We start from the raw sequence: 16,536 nt of genomic DNA on the forward strand, positions 1-16,536 counted from the left end.
GAGGGGGAGCGCTGTGTGAGGGATACGCTGTGTGAGGGGGAGAGCTGTGTGAGGGATAAGCTGTGTGAGGGGGAGAACTGTGTGAGGGATAAGCTTTGTGAGAGGGAGAGCTGTGTGAGGGATAAGCTGTGTGAGGGGGAGCGCTCTGTGAGGGATAAGCTGGGTGAGGGGGAGAGCTGTGTGAGGGATAAGCCACTTAGACCAATGGTTATATAGCATACCTCCCAACAGTCCCGATTTTATCGGGACAGTCCCGATTGTCAGGGCCTGTCCCGATGTCCCACCCGCGGGCGGCAGTGTCCCGCGGTGTGGGGGGGCTGTTGGGAGTCCCCCCTGTCAGCTGCTAAGCAGCGGGGAATAAACGCTGTGCGCATGCGCACAGCGTCTATTCCCGCAGCCAGGGGACTGGGGGCATGGCTAGAGGCTCACAGAGCCTCTGGGTCATGCCCCCATAGCGGCAAAATGGGGGCGTGGCCTCGCGGAAGAGCCGCGAGTATAGGCCACGCCCCCAAATTAGGCCAAAACCCCCACCCCCGAAAATTTCAACGCGCCTCCGGCGCGCAGGAGCTTCGTCCCGCTTCCAGAACTTCAAAAGTTGGGAGGTATGCTATAGTATGAATAAAATTGTTTTAAAAATAATGCTATTGTACAGTATAACCTCTAATTATTTATTCATGTGAAGAAGGCCTAAACTTCAAACAACTACAACGTAAAGATAGAATTTGAAAGAGGTTACATCGGAACCATCGATGGATTGGTATTGATAGTATCTGTGCACTGTAAATCTGCAGCAGGTGCTTGGATTGACTGCCATGGCCCGCCCCCAGTAGATCTTCCCACAGTATGGGTGCCATTGGTGGGAAATAGAGGCAAGCAGATGTGACAGAGCTTAGCCTGCTCGCTGCTCCTATACTGAATCACACCAGAGCGACTCTGGGAGACTTATTGTAACAATGACGGACTCTGAAAGCACTGATTGGCTGTCTGTCACACCAGGAAGGCTAGTGTTAGGTAAGGGACATTGGAGCAGATGTATTAAGCCTGGCAAAGAGTTAAAGTGGAAATAAAGTGGAAGGAGATAAAGCACCAGCCAACCATCAACTGTGTTTGAAAAATAACAGTTGGGAGTTGATTGTCTGGAGCGTTATCTCCTTCTACTTTATCTCCACTTTATCTCTTCACCAGGCTTTATACATCTGCCCCATTGCAAGAAAACATTGAAGTTCTGTGATCAATGTTTTAAGTGCAATGTTTTGTTATGGATGGTAAAAAAATTGGTGACTTCTATGTTGTTTTGTGGTGACCCATCTCTAAAACTATTAATTTTAACTAAAGATAATGACATTCTTTAAACTGTAATGGAATTGTATTTACTAGACATTACTAAACAGTTGTGTACTTACGTATTCTTTTGGGAAAACATAAAAAATATTGTAATCTATCTGGGTTCATTTGTGTCACTCTGAAAGCCGCAGACTGCAGAAGTATTGCAGTGGAGGAAAGGTGAGTGACAGTGTGGCATCCGTTCATGTGTACACCTGGTCTGATGAAGCCACTGGCACTACACTGTATGCGACTGTGCTGTCGGTACCCGCCAGGACCCAGGATGGAAAACTTCTGTTTTATTATAGCATATAATAACATCCAACATTAATGCCATGACAGATAATGAAATCACTTTGACATTTCTTTCATAATTAGAAGAGCAGTATAAGACTTTGGTGACGGGTATTCCCAGGGACTAGACTAAAAGAAATAGCTCTGTCATTTTCTCTACAGAAGATCCTGACAACATAATACTCCGTAGAACAAGAAAGGTCTGTTTAATCACATCAGATTTGCCCGGCTGTGTAAAAGATAGCTACAGCATTTCAGCAAATGTTCTTTTTTTTCCCTGTGAGATCAAACTCTTCCGAATTTGTCTCTGAAAATAAATCAGCCTTGGTATGAGTACTTGTGCGGGAAATGATTCTTCATCTCTGCAATGTTATTTTGGCCAAATTTTCTACATCTTGCTTTATGGATTAGACAGCTGTGTACCGGCACTGTGACAGCCACAAAGGCAGGGATTCTCTCATAACCACACGCCATTGGGATCGGTTTTGATATCCTGGTCATCCAAAACCTTCCCAGAGGAGCATTTTGCAACTACCACATGATGTCATGGCAATGGAGCTGCCCACACTCCCAAAGTCCCTTAGATGTTCTTTGATAGGGGGGAAAAAAGGTTTGGACACACAAAGCGGTTTCATCCACTGTATGTGGGCAGTTTACTTTAAATGTGACATAGGTATAAGCCTACTTCCAAAACACCTAGAGCCTGATTCCGATTTTCTACGCCACGCCGATGTTTATACAGCTGAGCATTTATCAGTAGACTGTGCGTGCGCAAAGATACTGAGGGAGATTCTGTAAAGCCCGTTATCGGTGTTTTTACCGCATTTTGGTATGCAGCAAAACCTGCACGGCGGGTTTTCGCTGCGAGGGGTATCGCAAGCAAAAGCTGGCGATACCCCATAGAAGCCTATGGGCTTTTTAACGCGACCCACGCCGCCCCAAACGGACTGCCTCACGCCGACAACCCCCCCCTCACCTGCTGTGTCCAGGCAGCACAGAGTGTGCTGCCTGGACCTGTGACCTCCTCCCTGCACTGTATCCTCTTCCGGGTGCAGGGAGGAGGAGAAGAGGCCACCCGGCAGCAGCAGCCCCGGGTAATGGAGGGAGGGGGGAGCCGCCGGGACCCGCAGCACATCTCCGGCAAGATCGCAAAGGACAGCTCTTAACGCAAGAGCTGTCCTTTGCCATAATTATCGCATATGTTACAGCATATGCGATAATTAGGTGTGCAGTAGCCGGCGATGTGTGGCGGTAAGGGGGCGCGGATGATACAGCATCCCGCCCACTGTATCGATACTGCCTGCAATCAGTAGTAAAAATATAGCACTATGGATTGTTGGAGCGAAGAGAGCCCCAAACCGGTATCATGGGGTCTAAATCCGCCTATGTAAATTTGGAAGTGCAATGGTTGACGGTCTTGAGTAATGTAATTTAGCCATGTTTTCCATTTGGGCCTGTGTTCTTTGGACACTGGTATGGTATTTTTTAGGGTCTATTCTGCAGACATGCCTGAAGCACTGTCTTTTAATATGGGATTGTATTGTGGGTTGGTCTTTTCGTAGTTTTCAGATGTTTTTATTTCTCCTTCGATGTTAGGATTAAAAAGGGTTGAGATTACCTGAAGGGTAAAAAGAGGGGCAGACTAGATGGGCCAAATGGTCTGCTGTCAAATTCTATGTTTCTATGTTTCTATGATCTGTTCGTTTTACTTGTAGTATGTTTTATAAGCATCTTATTTGGATATGTTCCAGCTTTGTCAAGTTGTTTTTTTTAGGGTTGTTGAGGATTCTGAGCCGTATAGTAATATTGTTCTAAACAATGCATTGAATACCTTACTTTTTGTGGCAATGAAAATGTCCCATTGGTTTCAGAGGCCTTTTTCTGCTACTGGTCACATGGTTTGGTGTTACAGTTCCATTGCCATGGGAACCACCCCTCCCCCATGTATCCAGGGTTTTGACTGGCTATGAGATTCAAATAGGCAGTGTATTTTCACAAGTAATGCATAATTATATATAATATCAATGGAAATCCATCCCCTACAACCAGATGATTTTAAATGACACCTCAAGTTGATATTGTTACTGAAAGAGTAATACAGGATGAGTATCCGTTATCCAGATATGTGATAACCGAAATATTCCGAGAGCCTAGTCTTTGGAATATTTCCGGGGTTCTTTTGTCATCCACGTCCCCCCCCCCCCTCTTGCACCATCTTTTATAATCACTTGGTCCCCCGACATCCACATCGGCCATCGGGTATCCCCAGTCCACGGTCATGACTTCACTCGCACAACCACACAATGCATCCTTGGGACCAGGGTTGCCTCTGAAGATGAACCCAATGGCTGCTGTGGATGCCGGGGGATGTCGTGGATGTCGGGGGAACACCGGGAGACCAGGTGAGTAAAAAATGATTCCAAATTCCGGAATAATCCCTTATCCAAAATGCTCGTGTTCCCAAGCATTTTAGATAAGGGAGACTTGACCTGTACACTAATTTTCAATACAACCAGGGCAGATATTTATGTGGAGTTTGTATGTTCTCCCGGTACATATGTGGTCATAGGTGCCGATTCTGTGTGTGCTTGAGGGCCCTAGCACCGACGGAAATTGATGAGCACCCACCCGCTAAGCAGAGGCCCACCCGCCCGTGTCCCACTGCACTCCCCCTCCATCGTCACTGGCACAGGTACTGTGGGGGCATTTATGTATTTGGCACTGTGGGGGCATTTATGTATTTGGCACTGTTGCCATAATTTGAGTATTGGAGACAACTGTGCTCCGTAATAGAAATCAGTATTATTTTGTGGCCATGCCCCTTTCCCATGAAGCCACTCCCCTATATTTTTGGCTTGAGCACCCACCAGCAAAAACATAAATCTATGTATGTGGTTATCCTCCACTAGTTTCTTAACACAGTCCAAAATCAGACTACTTGGCTGCTGAGAAACTCAACCCTGGTGTATGTTTTTGTGCAGCATAGAACTTAGACATCAAGCTCTAGGGTTGAGGGACCAATATAAATTATTAATATGTCAGGAAAGTGCTGCATAACTGTGGTGGCGCTATGTAAATAAATGGTAATAATATAAATGAGAAAAAACAAAGCAATCTCCCCCAGCACACTGCAAAGGACTAGCACATGAGATTTACATACTACATAATAGTAATGCATTAGACATTGCTGTGATCTAATGTGCTTTATCAAATCTGTGCACATTAATCTTGCAAACCGCTAACGGCAGTGCATGAGAAAAATAACTAGAACAGGCAGCCATTGCTTGTGAGGTATGGGCTCAGATTTATAAACACACAAGTGTGCAAATGAAAATCTGAAGAAAAAACCCTGTTAGTAATATGTTGCAGAGAATACCACTGTATTATATAAGACATGGGCTCCACATTTTTATTCCATGTAAGTAACTTTCAGTGTATATAATACAGTGGTATTCTCTGCAACATATTACTAACAGGGTTTTTTCTTCAGACATGGGCTCCACATTTTTATTCCATGTAAGTAACTTTCAGTGTATATAATACAGTGGTATTCTCTGCAACATATTACTAACAGGGTTTTTTCTTCAGATTTTCAACAGACCGTGTCAGAGGACTTGTTAGCACGTGTGCAGAACGGGTCCTGCGCATGCACAAAGTAACAGACATCGGTCCTTTGCGACACAAGCTAGCGCACCGCCCACATCAGAATAAGGACCATTGGTGCAGATGTATTAAGCCTTAACAAGAGATAAATGCAAGGGTGATAAGGAGAGATAAACTTCCAGCCAATCAGCTCCTTACTGACTTTTTTCAAACACAGGCTGTAACATGGCAGTTAGCAGGTGATTGGCTGGATGTTTATCTCTCCTGATCACCCTTGGATTTATCTCTTGTTAAGGCTTAATACATCTGCCCCATTATTTGGAATCACAATCTTGCATAGTGATTGCTGTCAATTAGCAAAATCAGAACTTATTCCATACACTTTATATATCCATTGAATAGCTTTTGCTGTGGTTCTCATTTCTCATTTTCTGTAGCTGTCTAGTCAAAGCACTTCTGACCCATGATTGCTGGTGAACTCCAGTTCAACTGAGAAAGTAGAGGAAGTGACAGCCTAATTTAAATCATTTAAAATATATTGTCACCGTTTGTGAAACTTCAGCTGTGTTTGGAACCATCTTATGACTTTGCCCTTGTGAACTTAGCTTGCTAGTCTCTACTGCCTTTCTCTGTGTGCGTACTGCTTTGCCTACAAGCTAATTATGCACCACCTCACTGTTGTGATCAGCTGTACTACTTCCACTGTGTTACTCACTACCTTCATCCTAGACCCAGTCATCCTGCAAGTAAATTCTTTTCTTGAGCCAATTATCTTGTGTTTTCAAGCCAATTTTATTAGTTCCTACTGCTTAAGGTTTATGACTTGGTAGCATCCTAAGTACTAGTGTGTACATAAGATAGTAAGGAAATAGTGGCGGGCTGTTATAGGTGGAACACCCTCACTCGTGGCTCTAGGGGTCTCATGCAATTGTGCTGGAGTCGCATAACATTTTCTGGGTAGTCTATACCATTGCTGCATACCAGAGATGAGACAGAACACAGCATATTAGCAATTTATCTACTCACAATCCCCCACAAATGATACCAGGGTTAACTTTATTGACCACAAATCATAAAAAATTACTTTGAAAGATTTTGTTTAAGTAAAAAATAATAATAATAGGGTGAGACTGCCCCAATTCTCTAACACAATTGACACTTATAAGTGTTTAACCCTATTCTTTCTAAAAATTATTTTAAAGATTATATATCACAAATAAAAAATAATGGTACTTGTTTCCTAGCACGGCCACAATCGCGGGCATCATGTACCTTAAAGTTAAGGTACACGATGCCCGCGATGGACCCGATTTCCTTTGAAATCAGGTCCATTTTGCCGGCAGAGGCAAAATCGCGGGCATCGCGTCGGTCGCGGCCATTAATATTGCCCCTGACGCGACCGACGCGATGCCCGCGATTTTGCCATAGGCTTCAATGTTAAAATAGTTTTTAACATTGAAATCGGGAGCATCGCGTCGGTCTTGTGCCATTATAATGGCACAAGATGAGATGGACTTGATTAAGTCCATTTTACATAGGAAACAATGTGAAATGGGCCAATATGACCCATTTCACATTGTATATGGCCCCGTCGTCACCCCACAATTCGAAGCGTGGCGAGCGCAGCGAGCCAGCGAGGGGCGGCGGTGCGCGTCCTCCGACCTTTTCATACCCCCACTATCCACGTCGGCGTGGAGTTGAGAATATAAAGTGTGGCGAGCGCAGCAAGCCACCGAGCCCGAAACATGGCGAGCGCAGCGATCCCCGCGAGGGGACGCGTATACCTGTAAAGTTATATTCTCAACTCCACTCCGACGTGGATAGTAGGGGTATGAAAAGGTCGGAGGATGCGCACCGCCGCCCCTCGCGGGCTCGCTATGCTCGCCACGCTTCGGGTTGGCGTCAATCGTTGGGTGGCGTTGAGGGTGTAAAATTGGGGGTGTAGGGTTTTTTTTACATTGAGTCCAATGTAAAATCGGGTCCCAGGGACCCTATTCACATTTGATTCAATTAAAAAATCGCGTCGATCGCATCGGTCGCATCGCATGCGATTTGGTCGCATGCGATGCGATCGACGCAATTTTTCCGACACGACCACCCCGATGCAAATTTTATCTGCACAGCAGATAAAAATATAAAAAAATGTTAAAAATAATATAGCACACAATATAACTTAACAGAATAGCTTTATTTGGGGGACCTAGAGTGCACCCCACCCGAGTTTCTTTTTTCTTTTCTTTGTAAATATGCCAATTCTCTAACACGCAAAGTATTTATTAAAGTATTGAGAGATAAAGTGGAGAGAAATCAAGCACTAAACAATCAGACCAGTACACTTACCCTGTCTCCAGCAGGGTGCCGGGTGGCTGACAGACAGTCTCCTCCTACAGTACCGGCCCCTACACTTCACTGATGCATTATTATACTTTACAGGCATTTTTCCTGTAATGACCAATTCATGCCATGCATCTGTATTCGATCAGCTGTGCAGCATTTAGTTATTGCAGTGCAGCATGTACGTAGATGGTTTGAATTTTACAGTTTAATTCCCCCCTTTACATTGACTTAAACCATGATAGGTCGTTTAATGCCCAAATACAAAATGTTTGGTCTTTTAATTGTTTGTATCTTAAAATAGTCTTCAATGATTTAATCATTGTTGGTATTTTATTTCCAAATATAATCTAGTTATGCATAAAAACTGTTTCCTCATTATTAAGATGCAGATTTCATTAATCACCATGGCAACTGGACAGAGCATGTGGAAGGCTCTGAACAGGGCGCAAGATACTTTTATTTTCAGACTATCTATTATTTTAACTATGATTTAGTATAATATACTGTATGTGCGCTTATGAGATGGTTAAAACAGATCGGGACTATTTTTAGTTTTCTAATTATATTTTTATATTGAATGTGAATTGTGGGCGAATCAGATGTGGACAGATTTCAGAATTACAATCAGAATTCTCTTTATTGCCAAGTCTATATATACACACAGAAAGAAATTGACTTGATGAAACTGGTACACAGGCAAACCAAACCGTTGGTTGGTTGGAAACAGCAGCGATGAGTAGACTCATGAGTAGACTCCTCCCACGTGCATGTGTGATCCAGTGTGATCCCCCCACACCAACCGAATCCTCGCACTAGCATGTGAGCAGAATATGTGTACATCTACACATCCGCTCGCATGTGGACGCACGGATGATAAATTATTTGATGGTCGCTCACCTCCTTTCCAGCCTTTTTTTTAGAGGGGGTTTCCAAATGTAATCCAAAATTGGAGTAAGTTCGGGAGTCTGGGGGAGTTTTAACTGCCCTGAAAATTGGTCTTTTTATACACTGTATACAGAATGGAATACAGCATTAATATGTAACACAACAGATGGTCTATACTATAGGCTGTTTCAAACATCTTAAATAAGATAAGCGGTCAGGAAAAGGTTAAACATATCATTATAAATAAATACACAAACATAATAGAACCAGTACTGCAATTTCTAAGCTCACAAGCTCTCACTTCATGGTAAGGCTCCTGTCTCTTCCTCCTGGCAGCTACTCTCTGGTCCATTGCGATGTTTGAGGGCTCAGAACCACACATACAGTAAATGTGGTAGAAGAAGCTGGTACACTGGGCATGTGCAGCAGCTCTGCTCTGTCCCTTACACTGCATGATGTGGTGGCAGCTCTATTGATCAGATTATATACCGGTGCTATTGTTGGCACTTGCCAAGAGGAGAGGGGTTTCCGGGCAACCAGAAACCCCCCTGCGTTTGCCTATGCTGCTATCTGCTGAATTGGGGGTGGGCGGCTCACTCCACAGGACATCAGCACCCGCCCCTTCTTAGGCAGACACCAAAAGAAAAGAAAAGTCGGTTGAGACACTTTTATTTCCGAAGGCAGGAGAACTATTTCGATTGGCCAGCAACCATCAAATTATTTCTCCTGCTAGCGGATGCATGCGAGGGGATGTGTTAGCAAAAACATCTCTTCTCGTGGTACCGAGGGGTTTCGGCGGCATGTGTGTGTGGGGGGGGGGGGGTGTTCAGCGGGGTGGTGTTTCAGCGCTCGCTAAGCAGCGATTTTTGCCAAGCTGAATCAGGCCCATTGTCTGAAGGTAGACACCACTGAAAGCACATATATTTTGGAGCAAGTTCTTTGTTCAGAATATGCGTTTCATTTAAAATAGTAAAAATAAAACATAAGCACATTTGTATTGGGTTTGCTGTAATGTGTTTCAGCGGTGAATGGCCTCCGTTTGAATGCAATAGAAAACACAGCACTGTTATCAGATTTAGTAGTCGTAATACTTATTGCCACCTATTTTCTCCTGTCTGCAATAAACACTGTCTGAGAATGACTCAGTGCCAGGCCGTCACATAAATACAGATGATATTCCAGTTATCCTTGGACTCAATGTGGTATATGCTCCTTGACCCTGCATGATTTGTGTATTGATTCTAGTCATTTGTAATAAGCAGATGATCTAATATACATTGGGCTCAGGCAGCTGTATTATACTCTATAAATCTCACACTGTCATATGTAATATTGTAGCTAAATTCAATCAGACTTACCGTAGATAAAAATGTAGTTTTATTACTTTAACACATAATAAATACAATGAAATAGAATGAAGAAGAGGAGGTTTAGACTCTGATAGAAATGCATTTTAAACAGTAACAAATGGCATGGCCCTTATTCTGGTTCACTCGCAAAGGCAAATTCCTTCTCAAATGGATAAAACCATGCGCACTGCAGGGGGGCAGATGTAACATGTGCAGAGAGAGTTAAATTTGATGTGTTCTCTTACACATCCATTCACGGCAGGGGGTGGTCATTTGGCGGGGCAGTGGGTGGCACTGACCTGATTGCTACGGTGCAAGTAAATGCAGCCTAGCAAACAGGTCTGAATCAAAGTGCCAACCAATCAGCTCCTAACTCACATATTTCAAACACAGTCTGTAACAAGGCAGATGGGAGCTGAACGGTTGGTACTATATCTCTATCCAGGCTATGATACATGTACCAGTTTTTCAAGCAAATAATTCACTCCTGTTTTGCTCTAGCACCAATAAAGACATTTGTTTTTTGTCTAAAGCTCGGCATACACTAGGCGACTGCCTTTGAGCTGGGGGCAGAATCACATGCGGTCCTTTTGCATGCAATATATCACATGCAATCCCAGCCAAGACTGCCCGGCATGAAAGCAATCTAGCAGATGCAAGGGACCACGCATTGGACCTGCTGTCAATCACCTGCAAGTTGGGCACTTTTCATGCAACTGATCACCGCAATCGAATGAAAAGTTCCAAGATTGCATGTAAGTCGGCCAGATGCGGATTTTCCACAAGTCAACCTAACTGCCTGCCTAGGGTCCAGCAGGTCCCAAAGGCCCCATAAAGATATCCTGCCCATCCAAAACATTCCTAGAGCTTTGCGCAACTACTGCGTGATGCCATGACATCACCTGGACATGCCCACTGTTCCTAAGTCCCTTTGATGTGGATGAAAAATATTTGAAGACACAAAATGGTCTCATCCAATGTATGTGGCAGGGGCGGATTGGCCCACCGGGAAACTGGGCCATTTCCCCGAGGGCCGGCCCAAAACTTGGGCTGGCCGCGCTCCCTTCTGGACTGGCTGGGCGCAATGTCATACACCTGCGCAGGTATATGTAACCAATATCTCTGAATTCTATTATCATGTAGTGTTCAAGATTGGTTGCTAAAACTATACAGTGTGCCGGGGGAACCAATGTCTTGTTACTTACTAAGTATTAACCCCACCCTTGCATGCACCTGAAAAGTTTTACTGAACTAATTTGAGCATCTACCACTATCTGTATGTATGGCTGGGCACATTGCCCAAATCCAAAATGGCCACGGGAGGGCTGCTGCGCTTGCGCGATAGCGCACAGCACCTCCCATGGGCCTGCAAGTGCGGGCTCCCAGCTCGGAGGCAGCAGATAAGCAGAGAGGAGCAGGTGAGCCCCTCCGTCCTGCATTACAAACACCGCCGCCCCGCCCCCCCGCATTACATCAGCGGCCGCCACTTCCCCCCCGCATCCCCACATTACATACAACCCTGCACCCCTCCCCCAATTACACACGCTCCGCCGCCAGCACCCCCCCCGGGCTGCCATCACCCGTGTGTACAGGATCCTTAAATCTTCCCTAAAAACCAACATGACATGGGAAATTGGTTCCTAAGCTGGTGACATGGGGCATTTGGGATGCAGTTACGATCCCGGCGGTCGGAATCCCGGCGTTCAAAATCCCGACGCTGGAATCCCGACCGCCGAAATCCCGACACTTTCTCCCTCTATGGGTGTCCACGACACCCATAGAGGAAGAATAAATTAGCGTGCCAAGCGTAGCGAGGCACCGGGCCCACTGCGTGGCGAGCGCAGCGAGCCCATAAGGGGGGGGGGGGCGATCCACGTCCCCCCTTGTCGGGATTTTGACGATCGGGATTCCGGCGTCGGGATTTTGAACGCCGGGATTTTGTACCAAACCTGGGCATTTACAGGGGTGCCATGTGTTGGCAATTAAGGACCTAATGAAATTATCTATGGTCAATGTGTTATCTCTTATATATTTAGCCAGATCTGTCACTCAACCCCTGTGGAGAACGTTCCTGTGTAGAACAGTTTCACTTTCATGTGTCTGACGTTCCACCCCCTTGACATCACCTCCCCCCGCCCAGCCAGGGCTACAGTACACGCCCACCATCCACCATTACTCCACAGCCACCATCCACCATTACTCCTGCACATCCCTACCCTCTGCCAGGACCCCCGCGACCCCCCTCCCGCGATTCGCGGGACCCCCCGCGACCCCCCCTCCTGTGATTTGCGGAACCCCCGTGACCCCCCCTCCCGCGATTCGCGGGACCCCGCACCCCCCCTCCCGCGATTCGCGGGACCCCCGCTTTCCCCACCCCCGCGACCCCCCCTCCCGCAATTCGCGGGACCCCCGCGACCCCCCCCTCCCGCGATTTGCGGAACCCCCGTGACCCCCCCTCCCGCGATTCGCGGGACCCCGCACCCCCCCTCCCGCGATTCGCGGGACCCCCGCTCCCCCCCACCCGCGACCCCCCCTCCCGTGATTCGCGGGACCCCCGCGACCCCCCCCCTCCCGCGATTCGCGGGACCCCCGCGACCCCCTCCCGCGATTCGCGGGACCCCAGCGACCACCCCCTCCCGCGATTCGCTGGACCTCCGCGACCACCCCCTCCCGCAAAACGCGGGACCCCCGCGACCCTCCCGCAAATCGCGGGACCCCAGCGACCCCTCCCTCCCGCGATTCGCAGGACCCCTGCATCCTCCCCTCCTGCGATTCGCGGAACCCCTGCGACCCCCCCCCCCTCCCGGCATTAAAAGGGCCCCCCGCGACCCCCCCCGCGATTCGCGGGACCCCCGCGACCCCCCCCGTGACCCCCCCTCCCGTGATTCGCGGGACCCCCGCGACCCCCCTCCCGCGATTCTCGGGCCCCCCGGGACCCCCTCCCGCGATTCGCGGGCCCCCCCGCGACCACCCCCTCCCGCGATTCGCTGGACCTCCGTAACCACCCCCTCCCGCAAAACGCGGGACCCCCGCGATCCTCCCGTGAATCGCGGGACCCCAGCGACCCCTCCCTCCCGCGATTCGCAGGACCCCTGCATCCTCCCCTCCTGCGATTCGCGGAACCCCTGCGACCCCCCCCCTCCCGGCATTAAAAGGGCCCCCCGCGACCCCCCCTCCCACGATTCACGGCACCCCCCCCTACTGCGATTTGCGACCCCCCCTCCCGCAATTCGCGCCGCCCCCTCCCGCGATTCACGGAACCCCCCGTAGCGCCCCCCCTCCCGCGATTTGCGGGCCCCCTCGGCACCTCTCGCGATTTGCCACCGCCCCCTAATTCACACATTCGGGGACCCCACCTCCCGCGATTCATGCCCCCCTCACGCAATTCACGGCACCCCCCACACCCCCCTTCCTGCGATTCGCAACCCCCCACGACCCCCCCTCCCGCGATTCACGGAACCCCCCGTAGCGCCCCCCGCCCAGCCTCCTGCTCTCATGCACCCTAACTCCCACCCAGTCGGAGGAGACACTGACTCCTGTATTTCTGTATTTCTGTGCTGCCACGCTGCACCCTCACCCACTGGCAGAAGCTCCACAGTGTCCACCACCCTTTTTAGTCCCCCGTATGCCCACACACCCCTATCACTACCCAGCTTCCTGCTCTCCTGAACCGTAACTTCCACCACTGGGTAATCGCTGACGCTGTGTTGCCCACATACCCCTATCATGCCTCATAGCCCAGCCTCCTGCTCTCATGCACCCTAACTCCCACCCAGTAGGAGGAGACACTGACTCAGGGCCACCGTCCTGTACTCCTGTGCTGCCACGCTGGACCCTCACCCACTGCCAGAAGCTGCAATACAGGGCATGTTTCATACAATTCTAACCATATTTCTCACATACAAATGTTCACAAATTAAGGGGCGTAGCCCCTTACGCCGGTGTGAAGAGCGCCCGTAGGGCGCGATGAATCACCTAGTTATTATTATTGGTACTCTTTACTTAGAAGGGCGCCCATCTCGGCCATCTCGGGCATTGAATGCACTAAAAAATCAGGTGCGATGCGACAGACGAGATGCCCGAGATTTCCCATAGGGAACAATGTTAAATGTCTTAATTGACCCGATTTTCCTGTTCAATGCCTCAATTGACCCAATTTTTCCATAGGAAACAATGTTAAATGGGCCACAGAGGCCAAATAGGCACCCTGAAGTGAATAATGGCCACCCGAATTGTTAACGCCACCCCACGATCAACGTCAACCCGAAGCGTGGCGAGCGCAGCGAGCCCGCGAGGGGCGGCGGTACGCGTCCTATGACCTTTTCATACCCCCACTATCCACGTCGGCGTGGAGTTGAGAATAGAAAGTGTGGCGAGCGCAGCGAGCCACCGAGCCCGAAGCGTGGCGAGCGCACGCGGATACCTTCACAGGTATCCACGTCCCCTCGCGGGCTTCACAGCTGTCCGCGTACCCTCGCGGGGCCCGCTGCGCTCGCCACGCTTCGGGCTCGGTGGCTCGCTGCGCTCGCCACACTTTCTATTCTCAACTCCACGCCGACGTGGATAGTGGGGGTATGAAAAGGTCGTAGGACGCGTACCGCCGCCCCTCGCGGGCTCGCTGCGCGCGCCACGCATCAGGTTGACGTTGATCGTGGGGTGGCGTTAACAATTCGGGTGGCCATTATACACTTCAGGGTGCCTATTTGGCCTCTGTGGCCCATTTAACATTGTTTCCTATGGAAAAATCGGGTCAATTGAGGCATTGAACAGGAAAATTGGGTCAATTGAGACATTTAACATTGTTCCCTATGGGAAATCTCGGGCATCTCGTCGGTTGATCGCACCCGATTTTTTAGTGCATTCAATGCCCGAGATGCCCGAGATTTTTTACTAACGATGCCCACGATCAAAATCGTGGGCGCCCTTCTAAGTAAAGAGTACCTTAATATTTATTAACAGTTTCTTATATAGCGCACACATATTCTGCAGCGCTTTACAGAGTATAGTTGAACATTCACATCGGTCCCTGCCCCAGTGGAGCTTACCATCTATATTCCCTACAACATGTACACACACAGACATTCGAGGGTTAATTTTTGTTGGGAGCCAGTTAACCTACCAGTATATTTTTGGATGTGTTAACCTATGCTAGCGGCTGCCAATCATAAAATATGTGGATAAGCACATTACCAGTTACTGTAATTATCATTATTGTTTTTTATAGTTATAACCTTTCAAACAATTCTATTTTGCAGGTTTTCTCTTACACCGCTGACAAAGAGATTCGTACAGATGATTTATGTCTGGACGTTTCTAGACTGAACGGCCCAGTCATCATGCTCAAGTGCCACCACATGAGAGGTAATCAACTGTGGGAATATGATGCTGAGGTATGTTTGCTACTGAAAGTGCATGCACAACATTTAACTAATGGCTTTACTAATCTGTTTAGGTACTATTTTAAGCAGAATTATTATTCTATCCAATTACTTCTGCAAACAGTGACTACAGCATCTGTTATGGCTATTTACTAAGCACATGTCACACACACATCTGTCAGCAGCTGTGTTAATGCATCTAATTACTCTGATCAGTCTCATCACCGGAGCATTAAGCAGACTCAGACAAAACTGGTGCAGCAATTTGTACGCAACTGCGAAAAGATGCACCACCCGGACCTCACGTAGCTTTGGTTTGTGCAGCTGGAGGGCGGAAATTGGAGCAGATGCCCCCCCCCCCCCCCCCCCCGGATGGGATGGAGGTGAGCGGTGTAACTCCCCCCCTCCCCCCCCCGTGGAGCAACTTCGCAGCTACCTACGCCGCATCGCCCATACCCCCCCCCCCCGTGGAGCACCCGCACACCTCACGCTGTGTGCCCGATCCTGCAGTGCACACAGCGGCACACTCCTGCGTCCTGCCCCGCATTGCCCGGCACACACCCCCCCCCTTCCCGTGTGGAGCGACCGTTCAGCAGCAGCCACGGCCCACGCCGTATTGCACAGCACCCCCGCCCCCCATCGTGGCCGCATCAAACCCCCGTCCCGTGGAGCGCCCCCGTCCCCCCTTCCCCCACACCGGCCCTGAGCAGGTGAGCAATAATACACAAACCGCAGTGGTTTGGTAACATTTTAAATATTAATATGACTGCCTATGTATTTAGGCTGTTTAAGTCATACTACTAGCACCAATTGCTGTTGCCAATAAAGCTTTCCTCCCGACAGGGCCATCTTAGTGTATGGCACACTGGGCAGTTGCCCACAGCTCCACAATTCTTGGGTCCTTTGAATAGGGGCAGGCTGGACTAGTACACCAGAGGTTTTTGGGAGACAGGTAGATAATTCCACATGGATACTATAATTCTCTATCTGTCCCCCCAGCCTGCAGACAGACAGTTGCCGGCTGTCAGCATGCTGATTGGTGGATGACTGGAGTAGTTATGCCCCAATCAACATAGGTAGGAGCAGCGGCTCCTACCTATGTTGAGTAGGGGGGGGTGCCACTGCCATGCTTCCTGGTCCGCTGGAGGAGGAGAGCCTCTGCTGCCAACGCTGGCCTGGTCCTGGCACTTGCATAATGAAGCTGACAGGTGCTGGGTCCAACACAAACACACAAGCGGAAGCTTGACTATGCATGTGTAAACCCCGGCTTCTATGGACTGCATCGGCTGCAGCCCATTTATGCCTCCTTCGGCTGATGATAAGGCAGGGAGTGGCTTCCTATAGGAAGCCAACTCTCTGCTAATCGC

General features: G+C 48.8%; 1 protein-coding gene across 5 annotated transcripts in view; it reads left to right on the forward strand.

Annotated features, from left to right (window-relative positions):
* The window catches only part of GALNT13 (polypeptide N-acetylgalactosaminyltransferase 13), a 291,999-nt gene that overhangs the window by 242,809 nt on the left and 32,654 nt on the right, over nucleotides 1-16,536 (forward strand). For 4 of the 5 annotated variants that reach the window (XM_083154067.1, XM_083154068.1, XM_083154069.1 and 1 more), the window contains exon 10: nucleotides 15,047-15,181. In XM_083154067.1, coding sequence (XP_083010193.1) covers nucleotides 15,047-15,181 — 135 coding nt within the window. The remainder of the gene's footprint in view (nucleotides 1-15,046; nucleotides 15,182-16,536) is intronic. The other variant, XM_083154071.1, reaches the window with a different exon arrangement.

The sequence above is a fragment of the Crinia signifera genome, chromosome 7 (genome assembly GCF_055691185.1).
Source record: "Crinia signifera chromosome 7, ASM5569118v1, whole genome shotgun sequence".
NCBI classification, from domain to species: Eukaryota; Metazoa; Chordata; class Amphibia; order Anura; family Myobatrachidae; genus Crinia; species Crinia signifera.